This window comes from Cupressus sempervirens, chromosome 8, assembly GCF_028749045.1.
Source record: "Cupressus sempervirens isolate cs-2001-9-10 chromosome 8, ASM2874904v1, whole genome shotgun sequence".
Lineage (NCBI taxonomy): Eukaryota > Viridiplantae > Streptophyta > Pinopsida > Cupressales > Cupressaceae > Cupressus > Cupressus sempervirens.
This window is the reverse complement of record NC_143125.1, coordinates 474,877,673-474,895,751: the sequence shown is the minus strand read 5'-3', so window position 1 is coordinate 474,895,751 and position 18,079 is coordinate 474,877,673. Positions and strand designations below refer to the sequence as shown.

The window sequence follows — 18,079 nt, the reverse complement described above, 5'->3', positions numbered from 1 at the left end:
GGACATTAATATCATTATCTTATCTTATCTTATCTTATCTACAATGCAGTTCCATGCTTCAGTATTGTCCCACTTACTGCTTCTCTTTTATTTTGGTGTGTGTGTGTGTGTGAGCATCTATACGAGTGTGTGTGTGTATGTGTGGAGCACATGCATTTCTCATGCATAATTCCCAAACTATAACATATCTATTATAACCTAAATATTCCAACATCAAGTATATTTATGTAAGATGTTAAAAACTTACTTTTCTTTTTAGCATTCAGTGCTTGCCACTGCAACTGCAACTGAAGATGATGCTCCTTTACACTTGACCAGTACTTTGATTGAATTTCAAGGACTTCAAGAAGTGTCTTCAGACCAGACTTTGATGGTTGGCTATCCTGAAGAGGTGGAACAGGGTCATCTCCAAGAAGGACCTGTTATTCATTCTCAGATTATGGATTTTGTTAGCAGGTGTATTAAACAAAGAACAAGCCAAGCACTGAATTTCTGTAATTTTAGATTGTAGTCTATCAAAACTATTTATTTTTAAAATAAACAAATATACATGTTGTGGGTCAAAAAGTAACAAGGACCCATACATGTCATAATTGAAGAAAATGCATATTTATACCATATGGCAATTAGCAAATTAACTAAAATTTCAGAATTCATACAATAAATAAATTTAGAAAAGGCAACAAGATATAGTGCCAATGAAAAAATAAATAAATAAAAAATATCAAAATTCATTAGCAATGAAAGAAACTTATAATCTCCCTCCCAAACAAATGAGCTAAAGATGTTTATCAAAAAATTAAATGCTAATGTCCCGACTTAGCAATTAATAAGCTGAAAATATTTCATTTGTAATTTGGAGTTCAAAACATAATAGGCGAAATATTCTTTCAAATTTATGTTATATGAGGAGTGAATAAATTCACAAAAAAAAAGAAAAGACTTCAACTGGGGAAGCAGTTACATATGGAGATGGAAGAAGTAGAACGGAGTGGGGTTCAGTATGGCAGACAAGGGGAAATTCAGAACTTTATCAGGAATTTGCACGCTTACAGTTTGTCTCAGCTTCTGACGAATGAAATCCTGTCAGAGGGAAGTCAACTTCAGAATTGGAGGATATTCTAGAAATAGACTCAATTAAATGATGCCAGATTTTGGTTGGAACATATGAATTTGATGTTCAAGGCTTTTTCATAGATCAAGCAAAACCTGCAGGACCCCAGTACCAAGAGCAAATCAAAATCACACCAAGGGCAAGGCAAAGTGGACATTGATCAAACAAAGAAATATCTTGCTGAGTTGCATATGTACAATGTCACTTGGAGATGGGGAGATTTGGAGGTCCAATACTGGTATGGCTATTTTACAAAAGTAGGAGAGCAATTTTTTTTGTACAATTTAATAATTCTAATAAATATCATAGATTCATAACATATTGCTTTGAAAACAAGAACAATGGAAAGCTCTTAAGTATGAACATTGAACATTAAAATCAAAGGCAAATACTAAAGAGACAAAGACTACTACTAAAGAGTAATGTAATTTACTCATTCTAGAATGGACATCAACCAAAATAACAGAACATACATTCAATTGTACAGGAATCAAAAGAACATTTAATGCAATCACCATATGTACCAAAGTTGGCAAGGGAAAGCGGATATTGTATTGACTACCAAACAACTAGTACTTCATTCATATATTCAAGTTCTTAAATAGAGGACGGCTGGTTAAGAAGACCAACCAACACATCCCCTCACTAACAACTACCCATCCCAAGCTAACTATCTTTAGTTACAACATTGTATTATTAGACCCTACATCTATCCCCCCAAAAAATGAGTCGTTTTCCAGACAACTGCCAGCAAAACAAAAAAGAAACTATACTTCAAGAGTTAGGGTGGGAGGACGTCCCTGGACAAGAACCATGGTAGCGAATACACTCAAACTCCTTGAAGTAGGCATGGGGATTCCCTTCTATCCTTTTCTGCTTCTACCAATTTGACTCCCAAATTCATTACCTCAGCTTGACGTTCTGCCTCCTTTTGCCTTGCCAACTCATTTTCTTCTTTCAGCCGCCTTGCTATGTCCTTTTCTTATCACCATGCTAAAAACATGTCTTGGAACGCTTCCTCCATCTATGCGAGGGTCCACATGAAAGGTGGCTACTCAAGTGGCCAGGGGACTATAGGTTTGGCCTTCCATATCTCTATTGTCTCTTCATGCACAACTCCACTCTACATAAGTACACTCCAATCTGTATGGTTGTCAGTCCTCATAAATACCACTAGTGACTCTATTGCCCAAATGATGGCATCCAAATTCTGCCCCTAAACCTGTTTTATGATCTCCTAAGTGGCTTGTTTCATATCCCACAACTCTTTGAGGAAGATTTCTGCTTTTACCCCAAATGACGGTATTCCCATCCCTGCCCCAACTGGTGCTAATGGCTCCTTGTGAGTTTCCACATGGTCCTCATATGTCTCCATTTCCAAGGGAATTGATGAAGGGGGTGATTTCATGTCAAATTTGCCAAGAAAACCATCTGCCTCTGCCAACATGAGTGTGTCCTCATCTTGTGCTATTGGTGGTATAAATGTACTTGTTCACTCCATGGACTCTCACTCTACACTACCTTCTTGCCAATAGGTTGAACCAATAGGGCAATTGGTCGAGCCACCTCAATACCCTCTAGTGTTGCCAATCTGACACTCTATGAAGCTTTCTTGTGGCCCCGAAGATCTATCGTCTTAGTATTAGGCAACTAGTTCAGAGAAACGAAGTTCGTTGGAACGGAAATGCGTTTAGCACCCCATTGCAAAAGTAGTTGTCCACCTCCTTATATCCCATCTTTTGTGTTTGCCTACTCATTATGGACTCCTTCTATAGACTCCATGTTTCCTTATGTACCACTACCATCAATCTTCAGACCAATCTCTACAGCAATCTTATAGCCACCTTGTACTCCTCCCTCCACTGTACTGGAAACCGTATGACCTTTGTGTAATTGTTCCTACACCATACGGCCCCCTTTGCTCTCCTTTGTACAGCCCTCTTTGCTCTCCTCCGTATGGCCCCCTTTACTTTCTTATGGCTTCTTATAGACTTCTGTGTATTATGGAACTACCCAAGGTAATGGTTGTCCATCTGGCGATAGGAATGTGATTTCACCAAGTGTGCCCTTTAGATGGCTCAACCGAAATTCCTCTTTCCCTTTCTTTGATTCATCTGAAGATGATGCTCTTGTAGCAATTTCCTCTCCATCCGAACTCTCATCTTCTCCATTTATGGTTTGTGATTAAACAACAATGTCAAGTAATGTCATTTACCTTTCTTTTTCCTGGGCTCTCCCCCTCCAAGCCCCATTCCAAAGAGATCAAGATGAAACCAGTAGGCCATGACTCATTTATAGGGTTCCACCCAGCATGCTGGGATGAATTTCCTCCTATGCTCTAGGATGACCTGTATCCAAATTGCTTCAAAGAACAATGTTATGGCGTGATGGTGCATGTAGAAAGGTTTATGTTTAAATTGCAAAACTTCCCTAAGCCTCTCTGACAAGACCTGGGCCCAATTGTAAACCCTTCCCATATTTGGTCCATTGACTATAGGTAGCATCCAAATAGCAATATTAGAGGTGTGGCTCCCACCAGTAAGGTTTCTCTTCACTAGGTCTACAATGCACCTCCATTCATCATTGGCAATGAATATTTTCTTCAACCTGCGGTTGTTAGTCTTACTCAAAATGGTGTCCCACTCCTATGCTGAAAGATCAGCCTTGCACATCTAGCAAAGCCATTTCTCCTTTTCTTTCGTTGTCATTTTTGTCGTTTTTGTTGCATCATGCCCTTTGTTGGGAACCCCAAGGACTTTATTTATTTCCTTTGGAGAATATGAGATAGTGAGAGTATGCTGAAAACACTAAATTACAAACTTATGCCCCTTCTTGTCATATCTAGCCACCATGGTTCGCAACACTGGATCAAATTCCTTTCAATCAAAGACAAGCATAAAAATTATCTTATCCACCAAAGCTTTCCATAATGCCTCCTTGAATACACGGTTCTCCTCCACGTTCTCCCACCATGTCCCGCACTCGCACCCTGCTATACTTTCAAGTGTAATGTTGCCAACTGTGATGTCATCTGCATATCTCCCTTTATCCTTCTTTGTAGTCATTTTTCTCAACTATAGAGCCTTGGTTTTCCCTAAATCAATAATGGTGCCTTTGATTGGATTACCAATACTGGTTTTCACCATCTTATTTTTATTTTGAACTGTCCAAGTGGCTTTTGATATATTACTTCTCCAACCGTTTTTCCCGTCTCCTAATATGCTCGCTTCTATTGTCTATACAGTCTCTGTGCTTCATACTCCAATGACCTTTGTATGAACTCTACCTTGTACGACCTTCATACGAATTTCTCCCGCCCTTTGTGTATGTCGATTTTGTCTCGTGCTCCAATGACCACCTCCTTGTGCTCCAGTGTGCTCTAGTCCTACTCCGTATGGACACCCCAGTTTTCTACACTCGTATGCTCCTTTTACTTTCAATGCATACCCGACCACCTTGTCCTCATTCACAACTTTGCCTCGTACGTTGCTTACTTGAGTTGTCTCTTACGAGGTCCCTTCATCCGTCTTGCCTTCTACGGTGTGCGTCAACTTCTTCCTACCTTCCACATACAATGACTCCTCACACGCCCATTCTCACTTCAGCCTTACTCTTTACTTTTGCACCTTTAACTTGTCTATATATGCGAGCCCTCCTTCCTTCATGCCTTTTCCATACGATGACTCCTCAGGGTAGGCCCACTCTCACTCCTGCCTCAGTCCTTAGAGTTCTAGGGTTGCGTACGACTATGGTGTATTTATATAACCTGGTTATACTGAGCTTTGCTTTTAATTTCCTTCCTTTCAAATTTTCTTCTAACTTCTATATCTTTACTTTCTCTATTATATCTTTGGAGTTCTTTTTTTGTGCCTTTTCTATTTCTTTTATTTTTCCTCGATCTCCTTTTATGCCTATGAAATGTATAACACGGCTCCCTCCTTTCCATATACAGTTTTAGTTTCAACCCTTTAACTAAGTCCTTCAGTGGATTATTATCCGAAGTTGATATTTTATTGCCTTGTTTCCCCTTCCATTATTTTGTATGGTCCCAACCATCGTACTTTGAACTTACTTGGCTTTATCTCATTCTTGCCATTATATATAAGTACTAATTGGCCCATTGTAAAATTCATTTTCTTCAAATGTTTTATCGAATCAAGATTTTCGTCTCCCTCGTGCCACTTCTGTAGTCCACTGAGCCATAGTTCTCCTTTCATTCAATTTTTATTAAAGTATTAAGTCGTTCTCTTAGACTCTCCACCTCCCCTAACCTGTGCTCAACGGCTACTTTTAGACTCAATATTGCATATTTCATTGGCATTACTGCCTCCTGCCAGTACATTAAGTGAAAGGGAGTTTGACCAGCTGTAGGTAGTCATGTACACCCATAAAATCGTTGGAAGCCTCTCCTCCCAATCTCCTTTTTTCAACTACACAAGTTTTGTACAAGTTTGTCACCAAAAATTTATTTGTAGCGTCTGCTTGACCCTTGGTCGTAGGGTAGTACAAACTTGAAAAAGAATGGAAAATTGTGTACTCACTTGTCATCGTTCCGATTGTCTAGTTAACAAAGTGCACCCCTCTGTCACTTGTTAACTGCAGTGGTAAGCCAAACCGTGTCACTATCTTCTCGTACAGAAATTTGGTTGTACTTAGTGTTGTATTATTAGGGAGTGCTCTTGCCCCCACCCATTTTGTTAAGTACTAGGTTGCCACTACTATATACTTAAATCTATGATTACTGTTGGTAGGCAAGGACCCCACACAGTCCTTAACCCAATGCTCAAATAGTCCCTATGGTTGCGAGTGAAATAGTGGCATGAAGTCTCTTTTGAGAAGTTTCCTTGCCCTCTGACATGTATCACAACTAAGAACCCATTATCGAGCATCTGCATTAACTATAGGCCACCAAAGACCTGATAATAGTATCTTACAAGTTGTAGCATCCGGTCCCATATGCCCTCTTGCCAAACCTTCATTTGACTCCCTCAAGACCTCAAGGATCATCTCCTCTATCACACATCTCCTTAACACCTCATCCAACCCCATCTTATACAAAAACCCATTAATCAACTGGAATGTCTTGCTCTTCAATACAATCTTTCTCCTTTTCAACCCCTTGCATTTCTCTCGGAAAGGAAGCAGTAGATAGATTTGGCCAATACCTTTGTACCATTGTGGAAGTTCGGCTATTTGAAACAAATGGGCATCTGGAAAGTCTTCATTTACCCCATTTCCAACAGGTTCTCCTGACTTTATTTTGGACAACTGGTTTGCAATTACATGACTTTTCCCTAGCCGGACTTTGGTTTTAAAGGTAAATTCTTGAAGGAGGATTAGCCACCTACTACCTCTTCCTTGAATAATTGGTTTGTTGACGAGATACATAAGAGATTGATGATCTACAAAAAATGTAAAAGGAGTGACTAATAAGTAATGTCTAAACTTTTGGACTACATAGACCATACCTAAAGCTTCTCTCTCTGTGGTATTGTAATTCCGTTCTTCTTTTGAAAGTAACCTGCTAGCAAAATACACAGGTTGGTGCAGTCCCTCCTCATTTGTGCCGAAGTAGCACCTATTCCATAGTTGGATATGTCCACGTGAACGTGAAATTCTTTATTCGAGTCCGGATATATGAGGATTGGAGCTCCCACAAATCTCTTTTTCAATTCTTGGAAGGCCTCCTCTTGGTCATCTTCCCATTCAAATTTCACTCATCTTCTAGTTAACTTCACCAAGGGTAGGGATACCTTTGCAAATCCCTTTAAAAAATATTTTGTAATACCCCACATGTCCTAAAATTGATTTGACACCAGTCACGTCCGTAGGAGCCTTCATGTCTCCAATTACTTTGATTTTTTTAGGATCTATTTTCAACCCTTCTTTGCACACATTGTGTCCAAGGAGCCTTCCTTGGGGTACAATGAATTGAAATTTCTTTTTGTTTAACACTAGACTTGCCCTTTTGCATTGTTCCATGCATTCTCCTATAACCTTTAGGTACTGGTGCTTACTGTTGTGTGTAGACTAGCCATCTAGAAAAGCCGTAAATTGCCTGACAACATTCCATCAAATGTGCAAATAATTTGAAATGTGGTCGAGGCATTACACAACCCAAATGGCATTTTATTATAACATATACTTCATCTTCCACTACAAAGGTGGTTTTCAGTTTATCCTCTTCGGCAATGTTGATTTGATTACATCCGGAAAAGTTGCCCATGAAGGAGTACATCTCTTGTCTAACCACTTCTTCCAAGGAACTACACATAAAGGGAATTGGGAAGGGATCTTCTATAGTTACTACATTTAGGTACCTAAAGTCTATAAAAATCATGATTTGATTTCCATCTTTTTTCAAGGATATGACTATTGGCGACACCCACTCGTTGGTCTACACTTTGAATATAATGTCTGCCTCAAGCAACTTCATAATCTCCTCTTGAACCTTAGCCACATAGTTCTTATTCATCTGATATGATCTCCTCCGTACTTGTCTTGCTCCTGGTACTAAAGGTATTCAATGGACACACAACTTAGGTGGCATGCCTTTTAAGTCCTACATCTAGGCAAACACATCTTTATACTCAAGAAAATATTCTGAATGTCGTTTCTTTAAAACAGGATCCCAGTCATCTCCTCTAAAGATCTCCTCAGGCTGGTCCTTTTCCCCTAAATTCAACTTCTCCAATTTACCCTCTTCGTACTCTATTTGTTTCTCCTTTTGGAATGTGTGTGTTGGGGTATCATCAATTGAAGTCATACCTTATATGTGCTCCTTATAACACCTTGCATAACCGTCATCAAATTCCATCTCCTGAACCTGTAACATGTTACACTCTGGTTGAAATACTTAATAATCCCCCATTTGCAAGTGAAATAGGCCATTAAGGGAGCTCATTTCATCTACTAGACATTCTCCAAGTCATAGAATGTCTTCTTCATTCTGGTCAATTCCATTGCCATCCTCTCCCTCAACTTCTAAGAAGGCAAGTTCTTGACTTATCGAGGGGTTCCTTAGGTCAATCGTGTACTTCCTACCATCAACTTCAATGGAAAGAGTATTTGTCTTCCAGTTGTGATTAGCTTTTGCTGAGATTAGCCATCCTCTCCCACATAATGCATCGTACCCCTTCTTCTCCAAGGCAATTGCTACAAAGTTGAGGAAGAACTACTAGCCCCAATCACCAGTTCTTGTTCCATTAAGGTTCTAATGGGCTTGATCCCATGTTGATCTGCTACGAGTAACTGGTAGGTAGGTGGCCACAGGGTTGGTTTCCAAAGAGACTTCCAAGTTTCTCCAGGGAGGACATTCACACCCAAGCCTCCATCTACAATAGTATTGGTCAACTTGCACCACATGATCTCCATCTCCACCAATATTAGAGTTCTTCCCAATCCTATGGTGAATACAGATTTATTGTCTTTACCCATTTTTTCTTCCTCCTTCAATGGCTCCTCCTTACTACTGTTCCCATGAGCTATTACCACCCATAATTGTGGTAGGGTCTCCAACAGATCGCCTATCTTTATTAGTATCATGGTCTCGAGGACTTGTTGCATCATGTTACTTTCCTGAATGGACTTTGTGAAGGAGTTTTTAGGTGTACTTACCTTCCCTTCCTTATCCATCATCACTTGGATCTCCCTCCTAGCTTCGCCCAACCTCTCCTTTTTTGTACTTGCATCTAGATATCTGAGTTTTCTAGCTTGCATCTGAGTGATAACTAAAACTTCAACTTCTAGTTTCACCACCTCCAGAATGTTCACTCTTCTATTTCGAGCAATTTGAATGCTCATGATTTCTAGGCCCACAACATTTGCAAAGCATCCCCCAACCTTGTCCTCCATTATGACAATCACAGTCGAAGTGTCCCCACTCATTACATCTCCTACATTGTATCACGGGCCATCCTCTGGAGTTGTACTGTAATCAGCTCCTTGGTGTGTTGTTATTGTTGCTACCCTTCCTATTGTTTCAGTACCCTCCACGTGATGCTTCTGTGTTATTGTTGCTTGGGGCAGTAAAGGGAAGTATGGATGGTTCTCCTTGAGTAAAAAATAATCGGGCATCGCGTGCTTTCAAATTGTCAAGACAATTCTTGATGGAATGCCCCATTACGTGACATATATCGCAAAATGTTTTCCTAGGGCAAGTGTTCTTTGTGTGCCACTCCTTTTCATTGTTTGTACACCATAGTTCTTTTCCTTCCCTTTTCTCCTCCTTTCCTAATTTTTACTTCATCATCCTCATCATATCTTTCCGCAATGCTTGTATGGTTTTAGATTCACCCCCACTCTCTTTCGAACTCTCGCTTCCGCTCTCGTGTTTCCTTCCTTTAGAAGTCTTGTTTTCACTCTATATCCATCACGCGCATATATGCCTCAACAAATGATGATGGTGGGACAATTTTCATTTTCCTTCATAGGGACGGGGTTAACCCTTCGATAAACCATCTTTTCTTCAATCCATCTACAAGTTTACTTTCCAATTTCCCTATCAACTCCTTCAATCTCCTACTATGTGCCCTCACAGATTCTTTTTTTTTTGCTCTTGTATTGTATATCTCTATTACAATCTCATCATCATCCTATAAAAGTCAAAATTCCTCCTCAAAAGCAGTACATAGATCCCTCCATGTGGCCTTCTTCCCAACCTCCAAGTCTGTGTACCAATTAATAGCCATTCCCTGTAGGGTGGCCAGAAATGCCTTTAGCCATTGATTAGTGTCATTTTCTCCATTCGCCTGCTATATAGTTATGCAGGTTTTACAATGTCTTGCAAGATAATTCATCATGTCTCCTATGAACCTCAAAAGTTTTTGTTTGTTAGTAGCCATCCTTTTCCCTCCTACGGGCGCTGTTTCCCTCCTAACGGTAGTGTGTTCCCTCCTAAGGGAACTGTTTTCCCTCCTATCGGAACTGTTTTCCCTCCTACCTGGAGGGTTTCTTGAGTGCTTGTTCCAGAGGCTTCTCCTTCTCCCCCTAGTCCCTCCTCTCCATGACTAGAACTTTGTTCTTGCATACCAACAGTGTTCTCTACATCCAGGAGTCTCAAGGTCTGTCCACCCTTCTTTCCTTCTCCATCCTTCTGAGATTACCAAATTGGCAATGCCTTTTATTGTATTTTCAATTAGATTCTCCTCTTCTTGATTTGGCTCCTGGGATCGATTTACAAGAGCTCTTAAATGGGGGTGTCTTTCTTCCTGATCCCTATTCTGTAGGAGTCGCAATTAGGCAGTTTCCCCCTCAGCTTCTTCCAGTACTCGCCTAGGGTCATTGTTAGGGAGTAGGGACATAAATTATTTTATTGCCTGCTTGTCTTCCTTGGATTTTCTATCTATTGAAGTTCACGTATACTTCTTTTAGTTAATTGTTGGAGCACTTGTTGCCTTCTTTGCTCACTTTGCGCTTTGGCTCTTTCTTCCTCCACACATACAAAGTTTTTTGCCAGCAACCAAGGAATTTGGTCGAGAAGGTCGTACACCATTGGTGGCACTAAAAGTTTGTCCCATACCGTGTTCTTTGCAACCGCTCTCCCTTGGGCTTCCCTTTGCACGTACTGGTCAATAGAGACTTCCCAGGCTACCACCAGATCTCGTGTTACATGATCCTCCCTTGTGATTTCTAACTCTTCTCTGTCATTGTCTGTTGCTTGTATTCATAGAGGAATGGTCTACCAATTACTCCATTCTATCTAATATATGACCTTCAGGATCAAACTTAGGCCCTACACTCATTTGAATCATTTAACATTGTGTCATAGAATCAAATAGTTCAAAACTAACATCGCACAACTGATTTCTGAGCATTGCATATGATCATACCCGATTAATAATCATAGAGATTATCATTAATTTTTGAAATTTGAAACTAAAAAATATATAGTTTGATACTAGATGGCTAATATGCAAACAGAAAACACAGAGCTATAAACAAACAACAAAAGTCTATCTAATATCATCTACTCCACAATGTTGTGATCATCCACCTCAATGCCTTTAACTACGATGCTGTCCAGAAAATCATCACTCTCCAACATAGGTTCCTGTAACGGTGGTACAACTAGGAGTTATTCATTAAGGCCATGTGGTTCAACCACTTCTTCAACCATGGTTGCAGCATCTCTATCATGTGCCATTTGGTCCCATTTTGCTGAAGAACCCTCCACATGCAGGATCATCACAAGAAAGAAGGCGAAATGACTTAAAATGAGGGTCTAAATGACTGCATATTAGGGTAGAAATAAAATGCTATGTTTTGAATTTACCATTTTATCCGAAGATGCATGGGACACTTTATTTTTTGAGATTGGAGACTAGGATCTTTCAAAGTCTGTGCGACCAAGTCTGCAGCCATTTTTGAAAAATCTGGAGATTCAAAAAGTTTTGGAGATGTGTCACCATCTCAGAGTGGGGGAGACGCGTCTCGTGGTAACACGGAATATATGTAAAGATTTCCATCGGAAATGTTGTATCAGAAAAAAAGAAACTTGCCTGGGTATTAGGAATTAATTGCTACTTGGTTCATTTCATAGTTTGGAAAAGTTTAGAGGGGAAGAACAGAATATTTTGTGCGGTCATTACATTTTGCCAGAGGTAATCAAGCTATTCAGATCAAGTCTTGTTCATGGTGCCAATTTTCTTGAAATGGACACAAATGTGGGTTAATTGCGTCCACTGGGTATGAAATACATAATCACTGATCGCCACATGACAAGAAGAATCCAGCTCCAGCTTTTTGATGGTGTGCTTGGAGCTTAATTGGCAATTGCATTCTTGGAAAATAATCTTGGTAGAATTCTTCTACAGATGGTAGGTAGTATCATTTTGGTTAGTTGAATCAGGTGTTGATGTAAGGAAGCTTTTATGCAAAAGACTTTAAGAACATTGACGGAAAATAAAGAAACAAATCTCGGAACTACTGCAGAGTCAAGATGAGACAGAACATTGCAATCCAGAAAGAGAAATTTCAAATTTCAACTGGTGCCGAAGTGTTCAGAGAGGATTTTAACGATACAGCAGACATGGTGAAACACAGGTCAGTTTTACTTCTTGTTTACTAAAGGGCATTCTGGAGACTACAAAATTAAAGGTAATTTCTTGTTAAGATAAATTAACATCACTGCTCACTCTCCTTACCGCCACCTTATCAGTGACAAAGTGGTTAGTGTAAAATAACTTTAATATGTTTTGTCAGTATGTTTTATCCAACTAACTTATCAGCTTGTGGTTGGTTGTGTCAATTGTTGGTGGTTATTTATGACTGTGTTTTTCTTGGCAACTATCAAGTACTTTAAATAAGGTTCCCATAGCAAGGATGGTAATCTACACTTAAGAGATGCCCTCTCTATATATTGTACAAACACTATTCTAAATAAATTAAGCAAACATTGATAACAGTTTACAACCTATAGTATGTAATATTAGAATAGTTGTTTGCAACGGGCAATAAACATTTACCATCGTTGCCTATAACAAAGTCAGTCAAACTTATAAACAACCAGCATGGGACTATGACTATTGACAACTATACCTAACACTGGCATTCATGCCCTTAACCTCGAGCAAACGTAGGAGACAAAGGGTGGTTAGGGGAGATTGTGAGAAACAGCTGACTCAATATATCCATCTATCCAAAGTGATACATACCCAAAACAAAAGATTAAGTTATCATCAAAATAACAGACATCAAAACACTCAACTAGCTACAAAGGATCATATAGAGGTACAGTGGCTCGAGCTCACCAAACATTTTCTCATAGAAGAAGCATATCTGGATCTTCTAAGCCAATGTAATAAACAGCCTAATTATTTTGAATTTTTTTTAAATAAAAATGAGATAAAATGCAGTGTTCCTTAAAATGCAGCAACTTGAAAGAAAATGTACCAAGCAGCAATGCTGGCCAACTCACTTCATCAATAGAGTGCTGTGTAAAAACTTAAAAGGACAAAACATTTCAACACTTATTCACCAGTGTGCAATAAAATGAACATACCTCAATATATTCCAGTTAGAAGAGAAAGGTTAGTGAAGATAATGCCCTAAAATTGAATGTGAAGCAGCTGGCCCTAAAAAAGCTTAATATTAACAGTAATATGCATTCCGTATTGAAGAACCCTCCCTTGGATAAGATCAATGTTTCCCCTGGGTCATATAGTCTAGTGCATAGTAGGCCGCCCTCTAGCCTTGATAGCCCATGCTCCACCAGTCCTAATGGTCATATTGATGAATGACTTAAAGAGGTTACTGGTAAAAAGAAAAAGAGGAAAACTTATGAAAGGACCAAAAGTGCTTAACTTAGTGGAAGAAATAATAAAGCCAAGAACAGTGAGACTCTAGATTGTTTTAATAGGCTTCTTAAGAACACCAACACTCCCAATTGTTAACCATGATTTTATACACATATAGTTGGAATATTAGAGGACTGGAAAAGCGCAACAGAAAGTACATGGTGAGAAACTGGTGCAATAAACTTCACAATAAGGATATTATTCGCATTTAAGAGATATAAGTCTTAGGGTATCATGCCTTTTAACACCCTCAAATTTATTTGGGGAAAGGCAAAATGCCTTTTTCTGGCCACCAAAGAAAGAAAGGTGGTGTTGCTCTGCTGATTGGTCCTAAGTGGGTGGAAAATCTTGTCTCTCATTGCTCTTCGCCTTGCAACAGGGCTATTTGGGCAATTTTTAACCTTGACAACAACATTGTGGGGATATGCAATATCTAGCTCTGAACAGTACAGAGAAATAGCAATGCTTTGGGACTGGCTGGCAGAAAAGTTTACAGAATCCAATTGGATTTTCATGGGGGATTTCAACATGATTGAGAATATGTGGGATAAAGTAGGGGGCCCGAGTCATGATTAGAAAGGTAATAAATTATATTTCTGGTCAAAATTTAAAAGAAGATTTAAATTTAAAGACCCATTGGATAAGAAGAAGAAGAATTTTGGTGGTATTTGCTTTACCTGGTGCAATAATCAAGGCAATAATAGGAGGATCTCCTGTAGGCTTGATAGAGTTTATTTGAATCCCTCCTTTTTGAGTTGAAGCATCAGGCTAATCTCTCTCCTGTGGCTAGCATGTCTTGTCATTCTCCTATCTATGTTTGTATTAATAACAAAGAGACTTCTAGGAACGATATCCCCATCAGAAAAGGTCTTTCCCAGTATTTCTTCAATCTGGTTAGAGCCAAACACAATAGAGAAAATATTCAAGGTATGCATACCAACATGGAAATCTCTAATGATAATAAGGATATCATTGATGCCCTCTATCAATTCTATAAACATCTTTCCAAATCTGAAAAGGGGGTTGGTAATATTGAAGCACTTAATAAGTGTGTTAAATTTATTCCTAAGACATGTCGAGGGAGCAAGCCAAGATCCTGAGTCTTCCTATTAGCATTCAAGAAATTGATGACACTATCACCTCCCTTGCTAATGGCAAATCCCCAGGGGTGGATGGGCTCCCTGCTGAATTTTACAAGAAGAACAAAGAATGGATCTCAGAGGAATTATATTTGGTTTATAAGGAGGCTTTTGAGTTTGCTACCCTTGGTGAAGATATTAATAAAGGTACTATTAAGCTGCTCCCAAAGGATGTGACAGATCCCAAGTCAAAAACTGGAGACCTATCACTCTTTTAAATCAGTCCTACAAAATCATTGCCAAATTGTTGGCTAGAAGGATTGCAAGGATGCTTAATAGCATTGTCTCTGTCACCCAAGAAGGCTTCATTAGAGGAAGATACATTTTAGAAAACCTCGTCACCAGTTCGGAGGCTATGCAATGGGCCAAAGATAGTGTGCAGAATCTTGGGATGGTTCTCTTAGATTTTGAGAAAGCATATGATAGAATTGAGAGGAAATTTGGGATTGAAGTCTTGGGAAGGCTAGGGTTCCCTCCCTCCTTTTGCAAATGGACTGAGATCTTGTTCAAAGATTCCTCCACAGTTATTGACGTTAATGGCGAATTGCCTGTGCCTATTCCTTTGGGAAGATCCATCACGCAAGGATGCTCTTTGGCCCCTTCTCTATTTATTCTTGTTGCTGATGCCTTGACTTATATTCTCAATGCCAATGATTTGAGCCCCCCAGCGAAAGGTATCTCCTTACCTAATTGTAAAGAGCTTCTCCTTAAGCAGTTTGCAGATGATAACACCCTCTTTGTGGAATTGTTTGAATCTAACATTGGTAATATGATGGATAGGTTACAGTTATTTTGTAAAGCCTCCGAGGCTAAGATCTCCCCAATGAAATCTTTACTCATTGGATGGGTTAGTTCCCCAACGGATTGGACCAGAAATCAAGAGTGGCAATGGGTTGATCCTACAAGCATTGTGAGGTATCTTGTTATTCTATTCTCTATTGAGCCCTCTCTTAAGGATATGTGGACTTGGGTCTACAATAAAATTGAAATTTACATTTTAGGTGGCAAACACACATGCTTTAGGTTCCTCCCTCACTATTTATTATGCTTCGGCTTGGTTGTTTGCTAAGTATCAAAGTGATAGAATTGAGAGAACTATGAGAAATTTTCTCTGGTTTGATGTTATGGGAAATCAAAAGAGGCACTATGTAAAATGGGAGTGGTGTTGTTACCCTAAAGATTTGGTGGGATTGGTGGGATTGGGCATGAGAGATATCAAGAAGAACGGAATTCCTCTTGCCTCTAAATGGATCCTCAATTTTCTTGTTGGCAATGAACTATAGAAAGTTTTAGTAAGAGACAATCTGGTCAGATATATAATCAATAAAGGAAAACAATGGGCTAATGTTCCACTGTGGACATTGTCCTTGGGGACTTTGATGTTAGAGTGGCAGGCTCTAAAATCTTCCAGTCCATTTCGAAAGCTTGGACCCAGGCGAGGCATTTGATTTATCCAAGGTATGTTGTGGGTAAGGATCCATACTACTATTCTGTTAAGGACAGATCTATTTGGTGAAGTTTGTATCTTAATTATAAACCTTTGGCCTTAACTCAATGCTGCTCGGACAAAATTTGGAACAGGAAAGGCATATCTCTGCTTCAGGATATTGTTGCTGATAACCGAATGGGTTCTTGGGATGATATTAGGTGCAAATTCAATATTCCTAATTCGCAAAAGAAAACTTATACCTTAATCAGTAAGGCTCTTGGCCCTTTCTTTCTTGGTAAAAGTCTCATTACTGACCAATTTTGGAGCAGGTTTGTTGGAAAGATGGTAAGCCTCTTGGTGATTTTTCTAGCACGCAAATTTATAAGCTTCTGAATCATGGCCCGGATATCACTGATAGAAACAATCAGGTTTGGGGTGTGGAATGGTCATATTCTAGTTGGCAATTTATTTTTGAGCTTTTTTGGCATTCCCATGTTGAACCAAAACATGTTTGTTTAAGGTGGCTTCTCATTCATAAAAAGCTTCCTGTTGGATCTTGTCTTTCCAATAATGGTAAACAGTTTATTACTTGCTCTATTCGTTAGTCTAATGATCCCTTTGAACACCTTTTCTTTTAGTGCAAGTTTGCAAGCAAAGTCTGGTCCCTTTTCTTTGGCATATTCTTGAAATCAAATCAAAAACCTGGTCTTTCTTCCCATGAAATTCTTGCTGGTTTATTGGAGATTTTTGACTTAAGGCTGCACACTCTTTGGTTTGCTCTTACTAATAAAATTTTGTGGTTCATCTAGAAGCAAAGGAATGAGGAGCTTTTTCATGGAAGACAATGGGATCTTACTGGGTATTTTATGAAACTCACCCAATCTCTCATCAGCTCAAAAGCCATTGTCATCATTGAAGTTCCAAGAGAAAGGTTTCTGGTGATGCTTGAGAGAAGGTAACATGATACTGTTTCAATAAGACGTCCAGGTGTCAAGTTTTGCATCCAATGAACAGGATGCTGCTAAGTACAATCACAATATCGTCAGTTTTCCACCTCATCAGGATGATCACCACAGTCTGGTAGAACCCGAGCAAGCCCAGCCGGAGGCTACCCATTTCATTGACCGCAACATTCACAAGGAAGATGCTAACAGTAATCAAGTTGAAGATGCTTTCTATGGAGATAGTTGAATTTTGAACAACATTAGGTTTAGAAGCAATTTTGATGATGGATGGGATTGATCTGTCTGGTCTGATTTTTAGTCTTGTTTTGAATAGAAGCTTGGGCCTGTATATTTGGTTGTTGTGTCAAGGTCTGTTGAATCACAGTCCCATGTAATTGAAACAATGTATGTTGTAATTGGTATTTAGTATACTCAGCTCGGGATGCCAACACAGTGGTGGCAATACAGTTCTAAACATTTTTGCTTCTGTATTCAGTTGATCAACTATCTCTAGTAGAAAAAGTCATTGAAGGGCCCTCACCTTGAAGGGACAAGACATTGAAGAGACAAGGCAATTAACGGTAAAGACAACTAAGGTTTTTCACCTTGTAACTGCAAGACAACGAAGAGTCAAAGCAATTTATATTTTCTTTTAGAATGAATTTGTATATAAAGATATATATAGATTTGATATTTTCAGTAGAGAAAACAGATTATATGGATATTGTAGACTGATCATATTGGTGATGAATACTACTTCAGTTCGAGCCTTTGTTTGGGCATTTTGTATTTCAGACCTGTTTATTCATCTTTACCCTCAAGATTCAGGGGTCCCTCCAGATAAATTATCGTGTTTTTGAGTCCATTATTTTGTGTTTTTGAGTTCATTATTTTGTTTTGATGTTCATCTTTAATTCTAGTATGAAATTTAAACAGTACAGCCCATGTAGAGTTATTTTTATTTCCTTTTCTTCTTTATTTCTCCCTAGTGATGGTATAGCCTACTCCAAGCACTTATTCCAGAATCATAGAAAAAAGAATCTCTTAATTTAATCTGAATAGTAATGATCTACAAAATTAATAAATATTTATTTACAATTTTCTAACTTGCAAAACTTGTGACATTTACATTTGACTTTTGAATCAAGCCAATACAT

At 38.9% G+C, this 18,079-nt stretch overlaps 1 protein-coding gene across 4 annotated transcripts in view; it reads right to left on the bottom strand.

Moving 5' to 3' along the window:
- Positions 1-18,079, bottom strand: part of HDA15 (histone deacetylase 15) — a 229,724-nt gene that overhangs the window by 27,035 nt on the left and 184,610 nt on the right. For all 4 annotated transcript variants that reach the window (XR_016355616.1, XR_016355615.1, XM_089798132.1 and 1 more), the window contains exon 16: positions 248-419. Coding sequence is in view for 2 of the 4 variants with exons in the window: in XM_089798132.1 (XP_089654258.1) it covers positions 248-419 (172 nt within the window). In the remaining 2 variants the exon portion in view is untranslated. The remainder of the gene's footprint in view (positions 1-247; positions 420-18,079) is intronic.